Source organism: Panicum virgatum, chromosome 9K (assembly GCF_016808335.1).
Source record: "Panicum virgatum strain AP13 chromosome 9K, P.virgatum_v5, whole genome shotgun sequence".
Classification (NCBI taxonomy): Eukaryota; Viridiplantae; Streptophyta; class Magnoliopsida; order Poales; family Poaceae; genus Panicum; species Panicum virgatum.
In genome coordinates, this window is record NC_053144.1 from 4,002,731 (window position 1) to 4,029,590 (window position 26,860).

General features: G+C 45.4%; 1 protein-coding gene across 4 annotated transcripts; it reads left to right on the top strand.

Annotated features, from left to right (window-relative positions):
• The first annotated feature begins 4,128 nt into the window (after positions 1–4,128).
• LOC120649457 (indole-3-glycerol phosphate lyase, chloroplastic-like) lies at positions 4,129–23,448 on the top strand. Of its 4 annotated transcripts, none has more exons than XM_039926252.1 (7): positions 4,129–4,567; positions 4,657–4,803; positions 5,038–5,289; positions 5,429–5,506; positions 5,614–5,691; positions 5,798–5,857; positions 23,090–23,448. In XM_039926252.1, the coding sequence occupies exons 1-7, from the start codon at positions 4,313–4,315 to the stop codon at positions 23,222–23,224; spliced, it is 1,005 nt and encodes a 334-aa protein (XP_039782186.1). In that variant the 5' UTR covers positions 4,129–4,312; the 3' UTR covers positions 23,225–23,448. The 4 variants fall into 4 exon arrangements, with proteins under 4 accessions (XP_039782186.1, XP_039782185.1, XP_039782187.1 ...); XM_039926251.1 differs by lacking the exons at positions 5,614–5,691; positions 5,798–5,857 and adding exons at positions 22,746–22,823; positions 22,927–22,986; XM_039926253.1 differs by lacking the exons at positions 5,429–5,506; positions 5,614–5,691; positions 5,798–5,857; positions 23,090–23,448 and adding exons at positions 11,533–11,610; positions 11,717–11,794; positions 11,894–11,966; positions 12,053–12,186.
• The last annotated feature ends 3,412 nt before the right edge of the window (positions 23,449–26,860 follow it).

The window sequence follows — 26,860 nt, forward strand, 5'->3', positions numbered from 1 at the left end:
GTCGGAACCGGTCAAATTCAAATTTGAATTCAAAAGCCGCCCTGCAATCGGTTCGGACCGGCTTACCGGCCGGTTGGACCGGTTTACCGGTCGGTTTGACTGGTAACCGGCCAAATTCAAATTTTTTTCTTTTTTGGTTTAAATTCAAATGCCCGCAAAGTATACTAAATAAATGTTTGTATAACATATTTTAGCCTAAATGAACCCTCCAACCATCTTTTGTACTACTTTTACATTGTATTCGTATAATTTTATATGCACGTTTTTTTGTTTAACTTCAAATCCCCGCAGACTATACTAAATAAACGAATTTTTGAGAAAATTTGACACCATTAGATTCGTCGCACATTGAAGTATTTTTAGGAATTTTTTGAGAATTTTTCATTTTTTGAATTCAAATTTAAATTTTGAATTTGGGCCGGTTTGGTACCGGCCCAAACCGGAACCGGGCCGGACCGGTTTGATCTGTAACCGGTCAAACTGGACCAGTTCCCACCGGTTTGGTAAACCTTGGTCGCTGCTCAACGGCGAGAGCAAATGCGGGAAGGGGGAAAAAGGGGCGGGTGAAATGGATAAGAAAGGGTAGCAGGGAGAGAGACCTAGAAAGAAATATAGGCGCGGTTCCCCAAAATACAAAAAGAAGAGGCTGCCAACTGGGTCTCACAAACCAGCACAAAAAAGAAGCGGACGGACGGAACAGAAATCATGGCCTGTTTGGCAGGGCTCCGGGTTTTCCAAAAAAAGCTCCGACTCTGACTCCTCTGGTGGAGCGGCTTCTCTGGTGGAGCTGGAGCTATTTTAGGTAACGTTTGGCAAAACAGCTTCACCTGTTGAATTGGGGTGTAAAATAGTTGGAGCCGCTTGGAGCTATGTTTTCGTAGCTCCACCTCCCAAGTGGAAGCCGGAAGGGGCTCCAGGAGCGGCTCCATGGCTGAAGCTGCTCTATTTCAGACCGTTTGGTAGGGCTCCAGCTGGAGCCGGTTTTGGAGCTGGAGCCGGAGCCCAGCCAAATAGGGAGTCAGTTAAAATCAGACGGACACCCATTCAAGTCATCTATAACTTTTGCTTATAGTAAGGCCTTGTTTGGTTGCTTTGTGCTAATCCCTAGCACAAATTTCTTTTCCATGCATGGAGTACTAAACAAAATTTATTTACAAAACCTTTTTAGGGATGGGTGTAACTTTTTGCGACGAATCTAATGACGGTAATTAATCCATAATCGGCTACAGTGATGCTACAGTAACTATCGTCTAATCGTGCGGTCAAAGGCCTCATTAGATTCGTCTTGCGAAGTAGCGCAGTGGTTGTGGAATTAGTTTTGCAAACTAACTTCATTTAGTACTAGTAATTATTGGTCAAAGTTCCCTAGCACAAATTGTGCTAGGGAACCAAACAGGGCCTAATGATTGTGGGTACCGTGGGGTAGCGTCCCAAGGTGGGGGAGCGGCCTAAGGTGGGCCCCGTGGTGCCGAGTGCGTCAGGCGCATACGCGTACGACTGCCAGCAGCGACTCCAGCGAGCGATCGTTCATTTGGATTCGCGGTGCTGCTGTTGGGTTGGAGGAGGATTGGTCTAGCTTTGTATTACCATATATACAAGGGCTTGGAATGGAAGATACTGAGAACGGTAAACAATTGGTGGACCAACACACACATACACACACAGACACACACACATCTACTGTTACTAACTGGAGATTTCTTTTACAGTCTCCACGTGAAGCCTTCAAAAATTCTACGTGGACGCCTAAAAAAGAGAGGAATTTTAGAAATTCACTAAAGCAAAATATCTAGCCATCAAACAATATATATAAATGGTAATCGTTACATTGATAATAATAGCAGTTGGATTTACTTTGTTTCTAAAATATTATCCACCTATGCTATTACGAAGAATTACCCTGAAATAACCCTCTATATCTATATCGTAATTACCTACGTATGCTATTATTGAAAAAACTAGATCCAGCCTAAGTTAAATCCTATATCTATATCTTAATAACCCACATCTGCCATTACAGAAAGAATTAGATCTAGACCAATTTAAATCTTTCAAAAATTTGTGTCTACTAGGCAATTAAGCCCGTCCATTGCTACGGACAAAGTTGGTATAAGTATCGAATACGTATTGGTGTCCGTGTGTTAATTTGTAGGGATCTATGTGATCAAGTCTTGGACGGAGAGGGTTGGTCCGACTTGCATAAGGGATGGACTAATGAGGCCCATATATCAATAACACAGGCGGACCAAACTAACATACCAAACAAAAAATTTGGGTGGAAACCTTACTCGCTTTAATAATATGTATAGATAAAGTAGTTTCAGTTATATCTACCCTAACTATCCTGCATGTTCTAAATGGGATATGTTTTCTTCTCAGCCAACAGCTATTAGATAGGAATCAACGGCGAGCATTTAGTTTAAGGGAGAGAGGCAAATAAAATCGGAATGTGACGGAACTTTGTGCACAAGGAACACGTGTGCATGCGTGCCATCGGCACCACCACACCGCTTGGAGAACCCAAACCTTCACCTTTCTGCTGCCTCGTTTGAGCTCGACTGGCAAGGAGGATCAGATATATGCTCGCTCTCTCTCGCTCTCTCTCTCTCTCAGTGTTTAATTTGACGATATCGAGCTTTCTGATCCGAGAAAGCGCGCTAGCCAGCTAAGCTCAGAACGAGACTCTATGCTTTTATTTTTTTTTTAAAATGTAGCATGATCCTTGTGATAGTCTGAATGCAATTTTCTAATGGCAAAAATTTTCAGGTGAGCATTCAATTCAAATGTCATCGTCATGCATGTGCCTCATTTCTGACATGCCGGCTTAAGCTACTTTTGGGTGGCTAGCTTGTTTGTACTTTAATATCAAAACACAAGCAAAGAGGACGACGTATTACTGTAGATTGCACATGATGATGCCACACCGAGCTGGTCTGCTTCATTTCGACTGGCCTGTGCCCAAGATTCTCTAATTTCTTAAATCAATATGTGACAAATCATTTCCCACCCCGATTGGCACCAACCCTAAGAATATAATTAATCTATCGTCATGCCAAACGTTAGGCATGCGCCATATAGTTTGATTATTCGATGTGCAGACTCCCATCTTACGATGACAATTTACGACAAACATCTACACTATAAAGGATGAAACTTTGAGATACAATTTCTACCGAGATTTAGTCTTTCTTACCCCTCATAGATGGGCCCTCCAAGTTAAATAATGAGGAGGGAGGACCCATGAAAATGACTGAACTACGATAATTCCACCAAAATGTCTCTGTTCGCGTGACTACAAAATATTTAAGGCAAATGTTATACTTAAATGTGGTTGGATGATTTTATATCTAAATACTTTTTAATTATGTTAGAGTTATTTTATTATGAATGTGGAACAATTGTTTCACTTGTACTATACAGATTGCTCTATATCTAAAAAAAGAAATATATCTAATTTTGATCATAAAGAGTGATGCAATGGTAGCAATCTTCAAGCGAGTCATCGAGCCGTCTTAACAAGTTTTCCCCCCATTCTAGCCCAGTAGCCCTCTCCTGTTTTATCTCGACAAAAAACGTGCACAAGCAACAAGCATCGGTTGCAATTTAAATATGCACCGTACGTATGCGACTAGCAAAGCACACACGGTTTTTGCACGCAAATATAGTAATACTCTTACTCTTATACGCCATGGAAAGGGTGGGCTGGGAGCGCCTGGACGTTGTGGGCGCGACACGTGTCTTGGAGAAAGGAAGCTCGACGCGGGGTGTAGATTCGGTCCATATGCAATAATCAGTCCATTCGTGTCTTGAAGAGAAGAAGTCCGACGCGGGACATGAATTTGGCCTATACGCAACAATCAACCCATTCTTGCGCCCTCCAGTGTATTTTTCTGCTTGCTCTATACGCATATGTAATCTCAACACATTAATCATTTTTCTCCATATTTTCAAGTAGGCGCGGCGTAGCGCGCAATTTACCTAGTACACTCAATCGATGCATGCATACATGATAGCACATCATCCCAATCGACGCTGACGACTGGCACCTGCCCCGGCCGTCACCCTGCTAGCTGCGGCTATATAACGTGGCGAGAAGCATCTCATCCTCCCACAACCACTGCACGGAACCCCGAGCTCTCTAGCGTTCGAGAGACAAGCCCGCCACAGCACCGCCGCTACTAGAAACAAGCAAGCCACCGTGACCTGCTCCTGCTCGGCTCCTCCCCACACACGGGCGGATTGGGTTCAACCCATCATCGATCGATCAAACCGTTCAAACGAGACAGTCCCGTGCCACATAGTAACTAGCGACATGGCTTTCACGATCAAGATCAAAGCTGCGTTGACCTCCAACTCGACATTTTCCCCGGCAGTTCACCAGTCATCGTCACTCACGACGCCGGCGGCGTCGGTTGTGAAGATGCCAGCTGGGCGGAGGAAGGCTGCGGTGATCATCAGGGCGGTCGCCGCGGTGGCTCCGCCGCCTGCCCCGACGCCGGCCAAACCAGCGGGCAAGCGGTGCCTGTTGGTGTCGCAGACCATGTCCAGGCTCAAGGCGCAGCGCAAGGTATGTACTTTCACTCCTATCGTACATAGATTATAGCCTCATCCTGTGCGGAATCTTACTGAGCTTCGGTGTGCCGTGCGTGATCGCAGACGGCGTTCATCCCGTACATCACCGCTGGCGACCCCGACCTGGCCACGACGGCGGAGGCGTTGCGGCTCCTGGACGCCTGCGCCGCCGATGTCATCGAGCTTGGCATGCCCTTCTCCGACCCTTACGCTGATGGGCCTGTCATCCAGGTAGGCACACACAACTACATAGCAAAGCGATGCGAGCCCTCGCCACACATGCGAGCGCGCGCTCCAGCTAGATTTGCAAAAGTGTGATTACTCAATTTAAGGACGGGTCTAGATTGTAAAATTACCCAATCTTTCACGCCCCTTGGATGTTGATCCGAAGACCCTGATTGAAGTTTTCATAATTTGCACGAAGTAGTTGGTTTGCACCTGATATGTTCCCAATGATCTTTATAGGCATCAGCGGCGCGGGCGCTGGCGAGTGGCACGACGACGGACAGTGTGCTGGCGATGCTCAAGGAGGTGACGCCGGAGCTGTCGTGCCCGGTGGTACTCTTCTCCTACTTCAACCCCATCGTCCGGCGGGGGCTGGCCGACTTCGCCGCCGCCGCCAAAGAAGCCGGTGTAGACGGTCTGATAGTCCCCGACCTCGCTTATGATTCCACGTGTTCCCTCAGGAGTGAAGCCATAAAGAACAACCTCGAGCTGGTAGGTCCATTCAACATCCATGATCCATTTGACTTTTTATTCCTATTATTCCTTCTTGCCATCACGATGCTGAGATCGAGACGAAAGAAGCTTTAATTTTGTTGACCTACTAATTCTAACAATGGCTGCATGCGTGCAGGTGCTACTCACAACACCAGCTACGCCTGAAGAGAGGACGAAGGAAATCACAAGAGCTTCAGAAGGTTTTGTTTACCTTGTGAGTGCATGCCGGTCTAAAACCACAATTGTTTCTTGATAGTTTATTAGCTCTTGTGCTGCATCTGCTCATAACATTTCCTTGTTCAATTCAATTGCCACTCGCAGGTGAGCGTCAATGGAGTTACAGGTCCCCGTGCAAATGTGAGCACACGTGTCCAATCTCTTATTCAAGATGATAAAAAGGTATACATATATTTTGCGAAAGGAAATATGTACAGTCTATTTTTTTATTTTGTTAGGCAACACTTTCGCCGATCACGCACTGAACTTGTTTTATTTTTCTTTGCAGGTCACTAACAAACCTGTTGCTGTTGGATTTGGCATATCAAAACCTGAGCACGTAAAGCAGGTAAGAGAAATTACCTTATCAAATCAACTGGTTTAATTTACTCATTAAGTAATCACTAATTTTGTGGCCATATTTGACGCAACCTTTTCCTTTCGCTGCAGATTGCGGAGTGGGGTGCTGATGGGGTGATAATTTGAGGAACGAGAGTACTCTATCCTGCCTGTGATGAGTGAATTGTCAACCGTGCGGTGTGATCGTGCGCTTGGTCTTTGGATTGCAGGTACACGGGCGTCGAGTGTCGACGGAGAGTTGCCGCGGAGGAGCTCGGGCCGGGCAGCAGCTGTGGCGTCCACTCCTGGATCGAGGGCGCAAGCGGCGACGGAAGGCGGGTTTCTTGGTTTGCGCCACAAAACCAAGGAGGCGGACGGCGGTTGAAGACGTCAAGTCGTGGAGGCACGGGCGTCGGTCTCGGGACTGACGGAGGCGACGGGCGTCGACGGCGTCTAGGGCCTCGCTGCGGGCGAGGAGGTGACGGGCGTCGGGCGGCGTCTAGGGCCGTCAGGAGGCCGAGGCGGGAACGGCGTCTAGGGCCACGGCGTGGAGACGGGAATCTTCCCGCGCGTGAGGTTTTGGCGGTTTTCTCAAAACCGGCCACCTACCCGGGTTTCGCGGACCCTCCAAAACCGCGGACCGGATCTTCGTCGACGTGGCGGCATCGCAGCAAAGACTTCGAGTCGAATAAAGAAGCTCCGCCGTCGATCGAGGCTGTACAGCGGGGTGCTGCTGACCCGACCGGTCTGACCGGTCCCCTAGACCGGTCTGACCGGTCTGGCCGCAGCAGCCGGGTATAAATACCCCCCACCAGTCCGTGGCTGGTGGAGTCTCTTGAGTCTTTTGTTTTCTCTGGGTTTTTCCTTCTCCCTGCCCCTGCTCTAGGTTAGGGCCAAGAACTCCAACGCAAAAGAGGGTTAGGTATAGCTAATCTCTCAAATCTAGAGGGTGGATGATGGGCGGATGGCTCTAGCTTTGTATAGGTGAATTCCTCCGAAATTTATGAATGAAATCCTGTTGAGATTCATCTTTGTGTGCTGAGTACTCGTCCTCTCCCTTCTCCTTTGCGTTTTGGTCTTGATTTTCTCTCTTTTGGATGATTCGTGTTTAGAGGAATCGAGCCCTTGGATTCGTGTTTTGCAAGACTCTTTGTGACGATTCCTATGCATCTAGCCTAGTGCCAAACCCCCTGGAATCGCAAGTTCACACGAATTGAAGGTTTTGTGTTCTTGAGAAAACCCCAATTCTCTTTGATCTTCCCTCAATTTCTCACGATCTGTTAATCTTTTGGGAAAAATCTTTTGGGAATATGTTCCTGGGGTAGATGCGAAGCTTTCCTCTAAGTTTCGTTCGATTTGGACTTTGTTTGCTCAAGATTTGACATTTGGAGCTTTGTTGGCGGGCTGTCTGGGAGCGACCGGTCTGACCGGTCTGTGCAACCGGTCTGACCGGTCTGCAGTTTGAATTATCAGCCCGACCGGTCTGTCCGGTATGTGCTAGCGGTCAGACCGGTCTGACTCAGCAGTGCTGCTGTTTGTGGAGTTTTTCCAGTTTTGCTGCCGCGAAGTTTTCTAGGGTGTGCTGTTGTGAGATAGCTTGTCTATAGCTATTCTCAAATACCCTAGGTGAAGGGTTTGTGGTGATTTTGGGATATAGGCCGACGGATCGATTTCTGAAGAAATTTTGATCGGCTCCCATTCACCCCCCATCTGGTCGCCTTTTTCGGTCCCTCATAATTGACAGTGCAATGGTGAGCCAGTTGGGCGAGGCAACATCTCCCCAAGATGGGTTGAAACGGCTAGAGGATTATATATGCACGGAGCATGAAGAACGCAATGCCATGAAGCAAGACTACTATATCCACTACTGTAGCTGCCTTCAATTAGCTTCCTCTCGGTTGTCGTTAGGCAGCCGTCACTACGTACTAGAAAAGGAACTTTTAATTTCCTTTGTTTGTATGCATATATGTTTGTTTAGTTAGGGTAGTAACCGTTCGTGTCTCTTGGGCCTTGATCCTATATATGTATTCTTATATATGCAGCGAACTGTATGTAGAGTATGTCTTTATCTGCACCATCGATCATGAGCTTGCTTGAAATTAAACATATATACCCGCCAACATTCCCACTTCCCCCGCACGTTCCGAACGGCTCGGAAACAGCACGGCTGCATCAGTGATCAGGCTCCCTAGCTCTCTCGAGTCATCATCGTCTTCAACTAGACCTGGGCATGGGCTGCCCGGCCCGACGGACCCGACCCAACCCGCTCGAAAATAGCCCGACCCGACCCGACCCGAAAAGTTTGATGGGCGGGCTCGGGTCAAAATTTTTGACCCGGTATGACTGACGGGCCGGGCACGGGCTAAAATTTTTGACCCGAAACCCGAAGGAACCCGACATTTTACATAGGCCCGGCCCAACCCGACCCGAACCCGACCCGACTGGCTGTCGGGTCGGGTGCGGGCTCAATTTTACAGCCCGGCCACCGGGTCGGGTCGGGCACGGGCCGCTAGAAAAAACACCGGGCTTTTTTTGGCCCGACCCGAACCCGACCCGGCCCGGAGGATGCCCAGGTCTATCTTCAACACAGCGCGCGGCTTCCAGGGAGTTACCGGCCACTGCTGCACCGCGTCGGTTTGGAGAAGATTGCGCACGACCAGCACGGCAGCACATGTTGCTCGATCGAGCATGCAGGCAGGCAGGCAACCCTGCTGGGCCTCGGTCCCCCGATCATCTGCTGCATTCCTGACTGCCTTGGATTGGATCTTGTCGCTGCAAACTGTAGTCGTGCATCCTTCTGCTATATCAGACTCTTCAGTTATAGATTCAGACTCTTTGTGCATGCATATATGGTGGAGTTACAGATTCATGAGTTTAATTCCAAACTATATCATACTCTTCACTTGCCCAAGCGTACATGATCCAATAATAATAAATATGAAAATTTTACTAAACCTCAAGCATATAATGATTAGCCGACCATAAAAATTTCACCACAATTAAGCCACGGAAAATATAGATATGAATTAATTACAAAAAATTATATATCCAAAAGTAAAAACCAATTTTTACTAAATTATTAGATCACTCATGAGGAGTCCAATAAAATTATATTTTCTATTTTATGATTTTTCAAAGGCTTCATCCAAAACGAACATAAAAAACAAGAAGAAAAAAACACTAAGAGAAACCAGCCAGGAAGGTTATGTCTCCGGTATCGCGAGTTCGAGAAGCCCAAAATGACTAGTTTTCGAGTCCAGTGTGAAAATGTGGAGTCAGCCTATTGTCCACGAAGGTAAAAAAACTTTTTTCTTATGCTCATACATGCACATATAGATGGCCAAACAGGCACCGCCGCACCGGCCAAGCAAGGCACGGGCCCATATTGGCATGGCCCATTCATGGCACAATCCCTTTCGGCATGGGCATGTTAACGGGACATACCGGGCTGCCCGACACGCCGCTCCAATGGCCCAGGCACGGGCCGAGAGGGCATGTTAATTGAGCCGGGCCGGGCCAGCGAGCATGACCAGCCGCTGATCTTCCAGCTGTGCTAGACCGACTTATGGACACCGACGAGGTCTTGCATGACGCCGACACCCTCGTCTAGTACACCACCATCACCATCATGCATGGAGAACATGAAGCGAAGATCGCATACGACAATCACAGCAGCAGAATCGAAGGTACTCCGATAAGCCAATCTTACGGATGTAATTAACCGGGAGCTTTCTGTCCCGGAAATAAGAAGACTATGTCGTCCAAGTCAGATCTGCCTAACAGCATACTACGGAGCGCACATAAGAGTAAGGGAACGGGTATTTGTATTTTCAAAATATGAATAAAATTTGTGTACTCTTGGGCTATCTTAAAAAATAATGTATAGCAACTGGGAGTTTACGAAAAAAAATTATTGGCAACTCAATTAAAGTCTGCTCCATCTGTTGGGCACTCCGTTGGGAGATTCGAACGCGGCTCGTGATCTGGCTGACGCTCATGATTTAGCTAGTACTAAATTATAAGCATTTTACATGTGTTAATTGATCAAAGAGAAGGACACTTGTCTCGAGATTTTCTAGATTACTACCTGCTGTGTCGCAATTTTAATATATAAGTATATGATAATATAATAGTGGTGTCATCTATGATCAGGATAGCGTTCAATTTAATTAATGTCATCACCATGCCTGTTCCTCATTTCTGACATGATAGGCCTGAAGCTACTTTGCATTGGGTGCCTAGCTAGTTTGTGCTGGAATATTAAAGCACAAGCAAAACGATAACGTATACTGTACTAGATTGGACATGATGCCACCGACCTGGCATGTGCCCAAGATTCGCTAATTTCTAAAATCAACATGTGACAAATCCCTAAGAATATAATTAATCGTCATGCCAAACGTTAGGCATGTGGCATAGTTTGATTATCCGACGAGTGATTGGTTCTCATCTCACCTTGCAGTGGAATTCATACATTTGCGAGATCTTGAATATTTAAGGCGTGTGTCAACACTTTATTTAGCTATGATTTGGCAAAGAAGCATTGTAGCATGCTGGTTACAACAACCGGTGCTTATCACGAGAAGATGCATGCTTCGTTTGTGGAGAATTAATCACGCCATATATTCTTTCTCTCTTTTTTTTGAAGTGATATTAGCTATATTCTTTAGTAAATGCTGATGATGTTCACGTCTTTTATTCCTTATTTTTATATTAAGAACACACAAGTTCTCTCAGTATTCTTCAGCAGTGCCACGGATAATCGGATAGTGATGTGCAGTCTCCCATCTTACAGCGACAATTCACGACCAATCGGCAACATCTATACTATTACTATAAAGATGAAACATTGAGATACAGTTTCTACCTAAATGAGCCATCTCCTTGAGCATCACCTTCATCAGCACCACCCACTCGGCGTAGTTCGTGCGAGTGAGCATGGGGTACTGCGCGCCGCCGACGTCCCGCACCGTCTTCTTCACGACGTACGTCGTCTGGCGCCCACGGCCACGCTCTTGAGAACGCCCGCGCCCATGCTCATGATCTAGGGAAGCCATGGCCACCAAGCTCGAACACTCAAGCTCTGAATACCACTTGTTGGCAATCCCACACACACAACACCCTCTTGCTTGCAGGTGGAGACAGAAGATGAGAGGAAGAAGAAGGACTCAGGAAGAGCACCCGAAGTGGAGCTGCTTAATCTTGTGAGCTGCAGTTGCTCTCCTTTTTATAGACACAGCCAGTCAATGTACAGGGTATGACTACAGTGTAATACCGCCTCTACTATTACTTGCTACTGCTACAACTATTGCTACCATGCTGCCATATAGTAACTTGTAGACACTACTATATGCTACAGCCATCTGCCGCCTAAGTCAAAAGACCAGGCATGGCAAGCACAGGAGTAGGAGCTCCCACTACTGTTCAAGCATGATGACAAGCGAGAGCAAGGGTAATTATCTAACAGCCGCCAAAGAAGCTGGTGTAGAGGGACTGATAGTCCCCAACCTCCCTTATGCTGCCACCTATGCCCTCAGAAGTGAAGCCATGAAGAACAACCTCGAGCTGGTAGATCCATTCACCATTCATCGATTTTTTATTCCTATTCTACCTTCTTGCAATCACGATGCTGAGACCGAGACCAAGGAAGCATCCTTGACTGACCTGAACAATGGCTGCATGCAGGTGCTGCTCACAACACCAACTACACCGGAAGAGAGGATGAAGGAAATCACAAGAGCTTCAGAAGGTTTTATTTATCTTGTATGTGCCTGCTATCCCCATATAAAACCGCAATTGGTTTATTTGAAAGTTTAGCTCCTGTGCCTTAATTTGCTGATAACATTTTCCGATCCTTCATTCATCACAGGTGAGCGTTAGTGGCGTTACAGGTCCCCGCGCAAACGTGAACACACGTGTCGAATCTCTCATTCAAGAGGTTAAACAGGTATATGTATATTTTGCAAGAGGAAATACGAAAGTCTGCCCCTTTTTCATTAGTCAACACTGCTGTCAAGCACTGAACTTATTGTTTTGTTCATTGCAGGTCACTGACAAACCTGTTGCTGTTGGATTTGGCATATCCAGACCTGAGCATGTAAAGCAGGTAAGAGAACTTAGTTACCATCACATCATCTGATTTACTCATTAAGCAATGGCTAATTTATCGTGGTCAAATTTATTACTCACCTTTTCCGCTGGACAGATTGCGGGTGGGGTGCAGATGGAGTGATCATTGGCAGTGCAATGGTGAAACAGTTAGGCGAAGCAGCATCTCCCCAAGAAGGGCTACAACGGCTAGAGGATTACGCCAGGAGCATGAAGAACGCATTACCATGAAATATACATGTATCCACGAGTTGTACAGGACCAGCAAATAAGTTACTACGTAATGAAGCTTAGTGATTAATTAATAAACTGAAGGGATGCACTACTAATGAAGCTGCTTTAATTTTCCTCTTGGTGGTCGTTAGGCAAATGCATGGTCTGGTTGAATTCCCTTGTTTGCATGCATGTTTCTGTAGTTAGGGTAATAATCGTTTGCGTCTTTATGACCATGATGATCCTATATAGCACTCTGTGCACAAACAAAATGGCAGCACTGAAATCTGAAGGATCCCATGACGATGCTGCAAATTCCCATGCATGTGTCTGATCACACGTTGAAGCTGCTGATGCTACTACGGTACCGTACCTCAGCCCCTCGTGTACGCAGTACGCACACGGCGCACAATCTATGATTCTGAGATTCGGTCCGAAATGACCGAATTTCACCCATTTCGATTGGGACCGAAACGAAACCGAAACAATCAAAAAAATTGGCCAACGTAGATTTTTTCTACTATCATTAGGATCTATACCACCCCATATACCCTTCTAGCTATAAAGATATGAATGAACTTTAGTTATATGATTCTTTTATCCCTCTTCAACTTTGTAACAGCCGATGAACGCATAAACATCATGTTTTCGCCATCATTCTCCTAAGCTCATCACAATATCTCCCTAGTTCTATCCCACTATCTTCTCTACAAGTACTCAGTTCCTAAATCTCCATGTAAATGTAACCAAATTTCATATGAAAATGAATTTGTTGACCGGTGAAACAATCGAATCCCGGTCCGAAATTTTCAAAATTCACCCATTTCGGTCATGAGCGAAATTTTTCGCATTTCGAATCCCAAAACCTCAACCTCGTCATCTAAGCTTGGCCGTACCGAGCTTCTCTTTCGTGTGCTACCGTGTTGGGAGGGAGGGTAGTTCCATCTCTTAGACCTTAATTAGTTAAATTTAAAGTTGAAAGATATTTGTTTACAGCTTCATATTACCACGTTCCAAACGGAAGACACGGCGGTGGCCTCAACCTCGGGTCGGCTCCAACCCGGCTTCCTTGCCTCTGGAGAATATAATATAATGGAGGGCTACCTTCAAATGAAAAGAAAAGAATAGAAAAGAAAAAATAAAAAGGAAAAGGAGATAGATGCGGCCAGTGGCCAACAGTTCATGAATAGATAGCTAGATCCAAAGCAATCCCCATCCCTGCATGTTCTTAACGGGACGTGTGTTCTGTTCTCCTCAGCTCCGGATTTATTTTCTTCAGCCAGCAGCTACCACAGAGCCACAGAGGAATAAACCGCCAGCATTCTAGTTCCAAACGGAGAGCCTGAACCAGCAAATAAATCGGAATAATAATGTGACAGAACTGGGCACGTGCATGGTACACGCGCGCTCTTCGCACATGCATGCCACCGGCACCACCACATCGCTTGGAGAACGTGCACCCTGGACCGACCGGTGGACGTGACCCAAGACCTTCACTTTTTGCTGCCACCTTTGAGCTGGGAGTAGCAGGGAATGCTAGTTCTCCAGCTGCACTGGTGTTTAATTTGACAAGCGAGCTTAATTAGCTTCCTGGTCCGAGAAAGAGAATTACCACCTGAGCTTGATGTGATTTTTTAATCGCAAATCATATAGTATTTTCTGGTCCGAGAAAGTGAGCAAGCCAGCGCTAAGTTCAGAATGTTCTTTTTTTTTCTTAAAATAATATAGGATGACCCTTGTAACAGTCTAAATGCAACCTCCTAATGGTGAAAAATTATCTATATATTGCATGAAAACAACTCGTACTCGATCATCTTTCCATTTATTAACAACTCGCACTACTACAGAAAACAATTTTAGGGGCCGGTAAAACAACATTTTGTAGGGCGAGTGCGGTATCCGCTCTTGCATTTTGTAGCTACAAATAGTTGTTTGTTGGAGCGGATAGCGTGTCCGCTCTCTAAGTGCATTTCTAGGGACAGACGCTCTCATCCGCCTCTGGAAATGCATTTTGAGTGGCGGGTGAGCCCATCACCCACTCGTAGAAATGGTTTTTGCAGGGCGGGTTAATTAGGGCATGACCCGCCCCTGCAAATCAATTCGAGAAAATAAAAAATTTAGATAAAAATTTAAAACAGCAAAGAAAAAAAGAAAAAAAATACCAGCCACCACAGCAAGCCCCTCTATTATAGAGGTAAATTTTCTAATGAAATATGCATACTCACGATAGCAGGGTTCGAAACTCTTACCTCAAGCCTCTCGCGTACCCTCCTCTCCACTAGTGACTTGTGATTCTTTAAGGTATGTCATTGTTTTGTGTTAACTCTGAAATCATTTTGTAGGAGTGGATAACATCATCAACTGCCCCTCGAAATTATTTTTACATGCTGTTGACGCCATCAGCCACACATATAATTATTTATATTTTTTCATTTTTAAAATATAAAGATATATATGTATATACTCACACAAAATATATTGCACATATCTCAAGTGTTTTTTCAAATGGTAAAAATATCACAATCGCAATAATTTGTTCAAATTACTTTCCAATACATATATTCAAATGGTCTTAAATGAATTATGTATAAATTACAAAATTTTAAATCTTACCACTACAACCTTGATATTGAGCTACATACTCTACATCCGAGACAAGAAAAGATGACAATGTATACTGAAGATTGCACATGATGCCACCGACCTGGTCTGTATCGTTTCGGCTGCCATGTGCCCAAGATTCGCTAATTTCTGAAATCAACATGTGACAAATCTCGTTCCCACCCGGATTAGCACCAACCCTAAGAACATATAATTAATCGTCATGCAAAACTTTAGGCATGTGCCATAGTATGATTATTCGGCGATTGTTTAGTTCTCATCTCACCTTGCAGTGGAATTCATACGTTTCTTTCATATTTAAGGCGTGTGGTGACACATTAGCTATTTGACAAAGAAGCATTGTGGCATGCTTTGTTCGTGGAGAATGAATCACTAGTTAGCTGCGGACGACTAGCACCTGCCCCGGCCTTCACCCTGCCAGCTGCGGCTATATAAACGTGGGCACAAGCATCTCATCCTCCCACCACCACTGCACAGAACCCCGAGCTTTCCAGCGTTCGTGAAACCACAACTGTTTCTGTAGGGAAACGGGTAGGCTACGCTAGCATCACTACCGCATAAACCCAAGATACTTGCGAGTAGAAGATCATAGATCGTTACCACTAGACGCGCAGCGCAGCGGAAGAAGTCGCGCGTCGATGTAGAGGAAGTAGTCGATCACGTCCCACGAACCGAGCTCCTCTTACTTGATCCCAGCAGCCGATCAGTGCAGCAGTCGCAGCAGCGCCTCCACGGAGTCCACACGTACGGGGATGAAACGCCGGGCGTCGGTGTGCTAGCACCGCACGCACGGCAAGGGCGGCGGCCGAGAGAGAGGGAGGGGCGGCGGCTAGGGAGGTGGCGCGGCTCAGGTCTTCGCCCCCCTAGCCCCTCCCTCATATATATAGGGCGTACTAATGGGCTTCTATCTCATAGGCCCATTAGTAACCCTAATCCCTCTTGGATCAATATACACTTGGGCCTTTAAACCGTATTGTGATGATGGGCTCTTGGGCATATCACCAACAATCTCCCACTTGCACTAGAGACAATCATACATGCAAGCTTTCCAACATTCCAAACCCCTTAAGTGTGTGACCCGTTAGGTTCATGTGTAGGTGGTCGTGATCGGAAATCATTTCCGAATCACAAGTCAATAGCGGCACCTAGCAGGGCATAGTGACTCACAAATACACATAAAGATCATATCGGCCGAACCATAGATATACTCATACACCGATCCCTTTGCCACACGATACCAGTCAAGCTCAAAGCGAGATGCGTGCCACCTTTGTGATAGCTCGACCATTTTCTCGATCTAATAGTGGATTCTATTCATAACTAACCTTTAGTCATCATGATTAACTCTTTAATCACTTTGGCATGGCCATGCACTTTCAAATCCAACTATCTCGAGGGGCCCAGAGATATCTCTCCCGTTATCTAGGAGGGGCAAATTCCATCTTGATCCGCTCACATCCCATTCCATGTTTCATGACATACCTGTAAGCTGCTTTTGTAACTACCCAGTCACGGAGTAGCGTTTAGCAGCCCCAAGATGCACCACTACACACAGTGAGAAACAATGGCGATCTCAGGTCTAAGGATTCAGTAGGTATAACACTCAAGAACAACTGATGGCACATACAAAATAACAATCCCAACATTGTCTTGGAGTGGGTCAATCCAACACCATGTTCACCAACATGTGTCCACATCATTAATCCGATATCTCCATATCCATGATCCGTGAAACATGATCATCAATTAATGCATGTGCTAGTCTCAACATCGTTGTTGTCCCACACAACGACATAAACTAGGGATAATTTAGAATCATATCATTTTTAACAAAGAGTTTCACGAACAAGTCACATACTTGATAATCAATGTAAAATAATCATCCATGGAACAAATAACAATTATTTATCATTACATAAACATACTCATGACACAAAATCTCCCACGCACACTAGAATCACTGATGTAAGTATCTAATACCCATAGATCTCATGTGCGCCTCATGCTTTGATTGTGGGAGAGGCTTCGTCAACGGATCAGCAACGTTTGAATCCGTGTGCACCTTGCAAACCTTCACATCACCTCTCTCAACAAAGTTACGGATGAGGTGATACTTTCGCAGTATATGTCTGGACTTCTTAGTTGTTCTGGGCTCCTTTGCTAGTGCAACGGCACCACTATTATCACAATAGAGGTCCACTGGACTGGACGCACTAGGAACAACACCCAAGTCAGAAACAAACTTTCTGATCCAAACAGCTTCTTTTGCAGCTTCGGAAGCTGCAATATACTCGGCCTCTATCGTCGAATCAGCCACCGTATCTTGCTTGGAACTCTTCCAGCTCACTGCCCCACCATTGAGGCAGAAAACAAAACCGGATTGCGATTTGGAGTCATCTTTGTCTGTTTGAAAACTAGCATCGGTGTAACCCTTTACAAGGAGCTCATCTTCGCCTTCAAATATTAGGAACATATCCTTAGTTCTTCTCAAGTACTTAAGGATACTCTTTACAATTGTCCAGTGAGGTTCACCGAAATCTGACTAATACCTGCTCGTAACACTTAGAGCAAAGGAAACATCTGGGCGCGTGCAAAGCATAGCATACATGATCGACCCTATGGCTGAAGCATAAGGAATCGTACTCATCCTCTTTTGCTCATCAGGTGTCATAGCACACTGACTCTTGCTTAGAGTAATGCCATGTGACATTGGCAAGAAACCTTTCTTGGAATCTTGCATATTGAACTGATTCAGTATCTTGTCAATATACGTGTCTTGGCTCAATCCAATTAGCCTTTTTGATCTATCTCTATAGATCCTAATACCCAGAATATAAGCCGCCTCTCCTAAATCCTTCATCGAAAAACTCTTTTTCAATGAGGTTTTAACGGCTTCAAGCATTGGAATATCATTTCCGATCAGTAATATGTCATCCACATATAGGACCAGAAACACAAGTGCGCTCCCACTAGCCTTTTTGTAAACACAAGGCTCATCTTCATTCTTGATGAAGCCAAACCCTTTGACTACTTCATCAAAACGAATATTCCAACTCCGAGATGCTTGCTTCAATCCATAGATGGACCTCTGAAGCTTACATATTTTCCCAGCATTTTTAGGATCGACAAAACCTTCAGGCTGTGTCATATACACATCCTCACTTAGATGTCCATTAAGGAAAGCGGTTTTGACATCCATTTGCCATATCTCATAGTCATAATATGCGGCAATTGCTAGGAGAATCCGAACAGACTTTAGCATTGCGACGGGCGAAAAGGTTTCCTCATAGTCAACACCTTGAATTTGTCGGAAACCTTTCGCCACCAATCGTGCCTTATAGATGTGAACATTTCCATCCATGTCTAATTTTTTCTTAAAAATCCACTTACAATCGACAGGTCTTACACTGTCAATCTGATCGACCAAGTTCCAAACTTGATTATCATGCATGGATTTTAACTCGGATTCCATGGCTTCAAGCCATTTGTCGGAGTCGGGTCCCATCATTGCTTCTTTGTAGGTCAAGGGCTCATCATTTTCCATCAATAATACATGGCGCTCCTCCGTAATAAGGAGGTTGAGCTTGTCAGTAGCGCGACGTGCCCTTATAGACCTTCATGGGGCTGGTGCCTCAACTACGGGTTGTGCAACATCTTGCACATCCCGTGGATCTTCAGTGGGTGCTGAAACAGTTTCGGGTGTTTCCTGAATTTCTTCAAGTTGCACCTTGCTCCCACTAAATCCTTTTGAGAGAAACTCCTTTTCTAGGAAAACACCATTGCGAGCGACAAACACTTTGCCTTCCGCCTTATTGTAAAAATAATATCATTTGGTTTCCCTAGGATACCCCACAAAGAAACATTTGTCTGACTTTGGAGTGAGCTTATCTGACATCAAACGTTTGACATAAGCCTCACATCCCCAAACTTTGAGAAAAGATAATCCGGGACGCTTCCCAGTCCATATCTCATATGGTGTCTTCTCAACAGACTTACTTGGAACCCTATTCAGTGTGAACGCAGCAGTTTCAAGAGCATAACCCCAAAATGACAATGGAAGATCAGCTTGGCTCATCATGGACCTAACCATGTCCAACAAGGTTCGGTTCCTCCGTTCGGATACCCCATTCCATTGAGGCATTCCGGGCGGAGTTAGTTGCGGAATAATTCCACATTGCTTCAAATGATCACCAAATTCAAGGCTCAAATATTCTCCTCCACGATCAGATCGCAGAAATTTAATTGTCTTGCCTAATTGATTTTGTACTTCATTCTGAAATTCTTTGAACTTTTCAAACGATTCAGACTTGTGCCTCATTAAGTAGATATAGCCATGTCTACTAAAGTCATCAGTGAAAGTAATGAAGTACTGAAAACCACCTCTGGCTATTGAGCTCATTGGTCCACATACATCGGTATGTACAAGTCCCAACAAGTCACTCGCCCTCTCACTCTGACCAGTGAAAGGCGCTTTGGTCATCTTTCCAAGCAAACAAGACTCACATGTGTCAAATGATTCAAAATCAAATGAGATTAACAATCCATCTTTATGGAGTTGTTCAATGCGCTTCTCATTTATATGACCTAAGCGACAATGCCAAATAAAAGTGGGATTCAAATCATTTGGTCTAAGCCTCTTAGTATTAATGTTACAGACAGATTTATCCTCAAGATCAAGAACATATAATCCATTCACCAATGGACAATGAGCATAAAAATACCATTGCAAAAGATAGAACAACGTTTGTTCTCAATTACAATCTTAAAATCACCAACTTCTTCCAAACATGAAGAAGAAATAATGTTCTTGCTCAAAGCAGGAATGCAATAACAATTATTTAATTCCAAAACTAATCCGGAGGGTAGAGACAAGTGGTAGGTGCCGACCGCCAACACCGCAACCTTTGCGCCATTGCCGACCCGAACGTCCAACTCGCCTCTTGCAAATCTTCTAATCTCACTTAGACCCTGCAACAATTTGCAAGTGTGAATCATCGATCCAGTATCAAATACCCATGATTCACTAGAAGATAATGCAATATTTATTTCTATAACATTTATACCTGAAGTGGAAGTCTCACTTCCCTTCTTCTTCTTCTTTTCTTCCAAGTACTTCTTGCAGTTCCTAGACCAATGTCCCTTTTCATGACAGTGGAAGCATTCATCTTCAGAAGTAGGGCCAGATTTGGCCTTAGGTGCTGGCTTTAGCTTAGAGCCCGAAGACTCACCACCGGAACTCTTTTCCTTGCCTTTACCTTTGGGATTAGGAGGCGTCCAACGCTTCCTCTTTTTGTTCCCCTTCTGAATCATCATCACATGATTCAGATTCTTCTTAATGCTCTCCTCTGCTGTTTTTAGCATCCCATGCAACTCACTCAATGTTTTATCCAAGCCATTCATCTGAAAATTCATGATAAAAGGCTCATAGCTCGACGGGAGCGACTGGAGAATAACATCAGTAGCCAAGTCTTGGTGAAGTTCAGAACCAAGTCTATCCAAAGTCTCAATGTAACCAATCATTTTGATCACATGAGGACTGACTGGGCTACCTTCTGCCAGCTTGCACGCAAACAAGGACTTTGAGATATTGAACCTCTCAGTCCTGGCTTGGTTCTGAAACATCCCACGCAGCCCCTCGATCATGGTATGAGCATCTGCATGCTCATACTGCTTCTGCAGATCAGGGGACATGGTGGCGAGCATCAGACAGCTGACATCAAGTGAGTCATTGCAGTGCTTCTCATAAGCTCTGCGATCAGCAGCAGTTGCATTGTCAGGGAGATCATCAGGATATGGCTGCTCAAGAACATACTCCTTTTTCTCTTGTCTGAGAACAATTCTCAGATTGCGGTACCAATCAATAAAGTTTGTTCCATTCAACTTTTCTTTCTCAAGAACAGAACGCAAATTAAAAGCGGAATTGTTACTGGCATACATGATCTACAACATTAAAGTAAAGCAAGATTTCAGCACTAAGTTTATGTAAAGACTTTCATTAACTGATTTAACAAAAGACAACCTACTATATCAAAGTCATCTTCCCTCTAATGACATATAGTAGTTCAAGATCCATAATCACTAAAATTCTAGTGAGCTTTAGCATCACGGCTAGAAAAGTAGTGATACAGGTAAGTAACAAATTACTAATCACATCTCTATGCGACTCTTGTTTGTTGGGTGGCATCCAATGCCCCGGCCCCAACCCTATGCCTTAAAGCCCAAAACTGTTTTGATAGCTTTGCTGAGTAAACCAATACTATGCTTGTGAATGTCCGACATCCACCCTATACAAAAGTGATAGCTGAGGGTACTCTACTTTGGTAAACCTACCACACAACGATCAAAATTTATAGGTGCAGCTATTGGTAAAAGGCATCAAAAACTCAAACTTTTCTGAGGGAAGCTATTCTATCATGATTAAAGCATCCACCATATGTAAAAGCATGAAAGAATAGTATGACAGGAAAATAAATATCACAGGCATATAATCATATTATATTGTGAATAGTATGGCCTCTTGCATCACAATGGGCTCCATCGCCATGGCTCCAAGGTGACCTCCATTGCCATCCGTCCTGTCTTGTGGTGATCATCATCGCCATCATGATTGAAACCTCCATGAAAAGATACTAAGCTACTACATCTAATAGCCAGTGAAATAATTACATGAGGATTCAAACATCACAAGTCGACACGCAGGTCGTTATACAATAATGGTGCAACCTCAACCCGGTTGTGTTAACTTGCGACACGCAGGCCGCACAAATCATCACATACATCATCACATGACATTGAGGCCATACCATTCACATCACACCCTGCAAAAACAAGTTAGGCGTACGACGTGTTCTACCAAAGTAGCGCTTGGGAAGCAGCTACAGCGAGAAAGCAACGGCGGTCGAGGGGGGAGCCGCCCCCCGCGGGTCTCAGGGCAGCGCCCTGAAAACCTCACGGAATTACACAGATCGCATCTATGGAATCCCTATGAAAATCTCATCAGAGTGATCGCATCACCTCAAATCCGAGCCATTCATAATGCCTCAATTTTCACTAGGTCAATCACCTTGACCGTGCAAACTTTGCACTTGAGAAGACTGCATCTACACATGACCTTGATCTGTTGGTTCAATCTGCTGACTATGCACACAGTTAGTCCCGATGGTGATTCCAGCCGGTAGGGACATGTCGTATGCATAATAGAGAAAGAACACAAACTAATCTTTTGTCACATGCCGCGCAATCAACTCGCTCCAGTTTTAACCCCTTATGACCAATTGATCTAATCAAACCGTGCAAAAGTAATAGATCCAATCTACTACAACAACATATCACCTATATGCAAAAGATCCAGACCAAAAACTACGCAAGATGGCTCTGGTACCACTGTAGGGAAACGGGTAGGCTACGCTAGCATCACTACCGCATAAACCCAAGATACTTGCGAGTAGAAGATCATAGATCGTTACCACTAGATGCGCAGCGCAGCGGAAGAAGTCGCGCGTCGATGTAGAGGAAGTAGTCGATCACGTCCCACGAACCGAGCTCCTCTTACTTGATCACAGCAGCCGATCAGCGCAGCAGTCGCAGCAGCGCCTCCACGGAGTCCACACGTACGGGGATGAAACGCCGGGCGTCGGTGTGCTAGCACCGCACGCACGGCAAGGGCGGCGGCCGAGAGAGAGGGAGGGGCGGCGGCTAGGGAGGTGGCGTGGCTCAGGTCTTCGCCCCCCTAGCCCCTCCCTCATATATATAGGGCGTACTAATGGGCTTCTATCTCATAGGCCCATTAGTAACCCTAATCCCTCTTGGGTCAATATCTACTTGGGCCTTTAAACCGTATTGTGATGATGGGCTCTTGGTCATATCACCAACAGTTTCTTGATAGCTTATTATATTAGCTCTTGCGCTGAATCCGCTCATAACATTTCCTTGTTCAATTCAATTGTCACCTGCAGGTGAGCGTCAATGGAGTTACAGGTCCCCGTGCAAATGTGAGCACACGTGTCGAATCTCTCATTCGAGAGGTTAAAAAGGTATACATTTATTTTGCGAAAGAAATGTAAAGTCTGTTTTTTTATTTTATTAGACAACACTTTCGCCAATCACGTAATGAACTTGTTTTATTTTTCTTTGCAGGTCACTGACAAACCTGTAGTTGTTGGATTTGGCATATCGAAACCTGAGCACGTAAAGCAGGTAAGAGAAGTTACCTTATCAAATCATCTGGTTTAATTTACTCATTAAGCAATCGCTAATTTTGTGGCTATATTTGACGCAACTTTTTCCTTTCGCTGGACAGATTGCGGAGTGGGGTGCTGATGGGGTGATAATTGGCAGTGCAATGGTGAGACAGTTGGGCGAGGCAACATCTCCGCAAGAAGGGTTGAAACGGCTAGAGGATTACGCCCGGAGCATGAAGAACGCATTGCCATGAAGCAAGATTAGTACTATAAGATCAACTGTAGCTGCCTTCAATTAGCTTCCTCTCGGTTGTCGTTAGGCAGGCGTCACTACTAGAAAAGGAGCTTTTAATTTCCTTTGTTTGCATGCATATATGTTTCTTTAGTTAGGGTACGGTAGCAACCGTTTGTGCCTCCTATATATCTCTATCTCTATGTCTATTTCTACTATTTCTAAAGCAAGCAACGTTTTCTTGGTCCGTCAATCATAAACCTTATCGAAATCCGGACAAATCCATCAGAATCATAATCGGATTCCGGACAAATCAATTGGAATGACAATCAGAACACGAACAATCAATGTCGCACAATCACGATACGGCTTGTATATAAAGTGGACGAGCACAAAGTTGATAGTATTACGTTATATTACCCGTAGCAACGCGCTGTAACATCCCATAAAAATTCACCAAATTAAATCACGCGCTAAAAATAATTTTCAAAACTTTTTCGTCGCTGAGCTCGAATCGTTTCCCGTCCGAACTCCTAATCTCCCGAAATCCCCCGGCGATCCGCCGTCCCGGCACCCGCATCAGTCACCGTCTAATTTTTTCCTGTTTCCCTCGTTTCTCGTGCGCGTCCCTTCTCGTCGACGCCACGCCCAGCTCACGACTGTCGCCGCGAATCCCGCCTGCGTCTCCTTTTCTTTTTCTCCTTTTCCTCTTTGTCCCTTCTCTCTTTTCCTTTTTCTCCGTTTCTTTTTCCCTTCTCCTTTCTTCCTTCTCTCTTCCTCTCTCCTTTCCCACTCACGGACAAGCACAGAGCAGAGCACAGCATCTCCCTCACGCGCTGCACGCACGTGCGCCTGTGCACCCACGCGCACCACGCGGCCGGGATGCATCAAGTTCCGCTTATTGGAGGAATGAATTTCAAGGTGCATCAAGTGGACAAGGATACCCGCAAGGATAGACGAGTCAATGGGAAGAGAACCAAGATCAAGCATGGGGGCATGCTGCGGCGGCACCCCCACCATTTAGCAACTACGGCTACCCACCCCCATCATACCAAGGAGAGATGCCCGATCCGTCATTTGGAGCACAATTTTTTGACCTCCCTCAGCCGGAACAAGGAATGAGAATCATGGGTGACTATGCAAGAAGAAACATGGAAGACATAGACGCCATCCGGAGGCACACAAGCCAACTAGAAGATGGAACCGCGGGAATTGCGTATCAAATGGGACTTCTAGGCCTGGCGCCACCGGAACAATTTGATGGAGGAGCATTTCAACAATATCATGACCAAGGATACAACGCAAGAGGCAATCAAGAAGAGTGATCGATGACAAGACCATGAATAAAATGCTCGCACGTGTGGTTTGGATTTTTCTATTTCTTTTCATTTATTTTCAGTATGTGTGCAAGCTTGTGTGTGCGTAACAATTTTCTGTTTTATTTATTTTTCAGCATGTGTGCAATTTGCTTTCTTTTGAGGATACAACGCAAGAGGCAATCAAGAAGAGTGATCGACGATAAGACCATGAATAAAATGCTCGCACGTGTGGTTTGGATTTTTCTATTTCTTTTCATTTATTTTCAGCATGTGTGCAAGCTTGTGTGTGCGTAACAATTTTCTGTTTTATTTATTTTTCAGAATGTGTGCAATTTGCTTTGTTTTGTTTTCATCACCATGATAAATAAATGCATCACCCACGCTTTAATGTTATGGTTAGTTGAAAGACCCTTGTTTGGTTTTAGTAATTGAGTGACAACTTAGGTGGACTAATAAGTGTTTATGTTGAGATACACCGGAGATTAGTCCACACAAAGACACTGTATGAGCAACATGTGCCATGGAGGAGAAATGGCTAAGGGTTGATGCTATGCTCATATAGTGTGATCGAGGAGCTCATTGCATATGAGACATGACATGGAGTTATGTGACCGAAGTGGAGAAGATCAAGACAAGGCTTGGCTTGATGGACCGGTTGCAATGGAGAAGGGCAAGTCAAGGCCTTGAAGCGAGGGACCGCGAGGCGGTGAAGCTTGGGCAAGATTTGGCGCCGATGGACCGAGACAATGGTGAAGAGCGAGCAAGGTCAAGATCGATGAACCAAAGAGGTCATGTGATGATATGGAGTGGATCATATCATTTAAGAAAGATCAAGCCAAGTGTTGACTCATGTTGATGATCAAAAGGCTTGATGGAGTTTTGGTGCTTGTGTGGCATCAATATTTGAGAAGATGAAATGGAATGTGCAAGGCAAATATATGACTTGTAGGGCATTTCATTTCACCGGTCAAAGGTTGTGTAGAGAAGTGCATGACCAGATTTAGGATAGATGGCCGTACTATCAAGAGTGGCAAACTTGTTTGCACATCGGTCATCTAGTGCCACTTGAGCAATCTAACATTGCGATGTTGCTAGGATCGAGTGGCGTGGTGAGATCAAGTGAAAATCTTTTGAAAAATGTTTGTGAAATGCTAACACACATGCACATGGTGTTATTCACGTGGTGTTGTTGGCACTTTTGCAAAGGAGAAGGTGTTGGAGTTGTGGTTGGTCAACTTGAGGGAAAAAGAATTGACGGGCGGACGGTCCGGCCCTGTTGTGCGGACGGTCCGCTAGTTTAATTCTTTTTGTCCAGAGAGGTTGCAGCTCTGTTTGGGCTTGAAGGCCGTACTGCGGACGGTCTGCTCCTGGGGCGCGGACAGATCGAAGGTGTTTTAGAGAAATCGTCCAGAGAGGTTGTTTCTCTGGTTTAGGCTGAAAGGTTGGACTGCGGACGGTCCGGCCCATGGGCGCGGACGGTCCGCAGGTCACTTAACATTTTGACCAGAGACGTGTTGGGTCCCTGGTGGGATTTAAGAGTGAAGGGCGGACGGTCCGCCATTGGGGAGCGGACGGTCCGCCGGTCAGTTGAGAAAATGACCAGAGACGTTTTTGCTTCTGGTGGGTTGCACGTTGTGAAGGGCGGACGGTCCGCTCAAAGGGTGCGGACGGTCCGCCCCTCAAACTTTATGTTTGTCCAGAGACGCTGTCTCTCTGAGTGCTCGGAGTTTCTGAACGGCGGACGGTCCGCAAATAGTTCGCGGACAGTCCGCGAAGGGGTCTAACGGTCGACTCTGACACATAATCATTACAGATCTAGCCGTTGGGTTTGAATGACGGACAGTCCGGTTTTTGTGAAGCGGACAGTCCGCGAGTGCTCTGTTTCGACGGGGTTGTGAGGTAATGGCTAGTTTGGGGCCTCTCTCTATAAATAGAGGGTGTGGCCGGCCATTTGAGGAGGCTGAGCTCCTTGGGGACTTGGTGTCCATGTGTGAGAGTGCTTGAGAGCCCTCTACTCACTCTAACATGATAGTAATCATCCGATCGAGTGAGAGAGCGATTCTAGTGCGTTTGCTTTGAGTGATTGCATCGAGTGGCACTAGGTGATCATGTTGCAAGCCGGTGTGCTTATTACTCTTGGAGGTTGCCACCTCCTAGACGGCTTGGTGGCAAGAGGCTCCGTTGAAGCCCACAAAAAGATTGTGCGGTGCTCCGGAGAAGAGATTGTGAGGGGTATTGTGCTCACCCCGCGGGAGCTGCGAAGAGCAACTCTAGTTGAGCGAGACGTGAAGAGCAACAAGTGGTCCGGCCGGATCATGTGCTAGAGCTCGGTGTGAGCA

Excerpts from the sequence above, each read along its gene's own strand:
- LOC120649457 (XM_039926253.1), top strand. The coding sequence starts at position 4,313 with ATGGCTTTCACGATCAAGATCAAAGCTGCGTTGACCTCCAACTCGACA. Across the intron at positions 11,795-11,893 it reads TCATTCAAGAGGTTAAACAG|GTCACTGACAAACCTGTTGC; the intron begins GTATATGTATAT and ends TGTTCATTGCAG. Across the intron at positions 11,967-12,052 it reads AAAGCAGGTAAGAGAACTTA|ATTGCGGGTGGGGTGCAGAT; the intron begins GTTACCATCACA and ends TCCGCTGGACAG.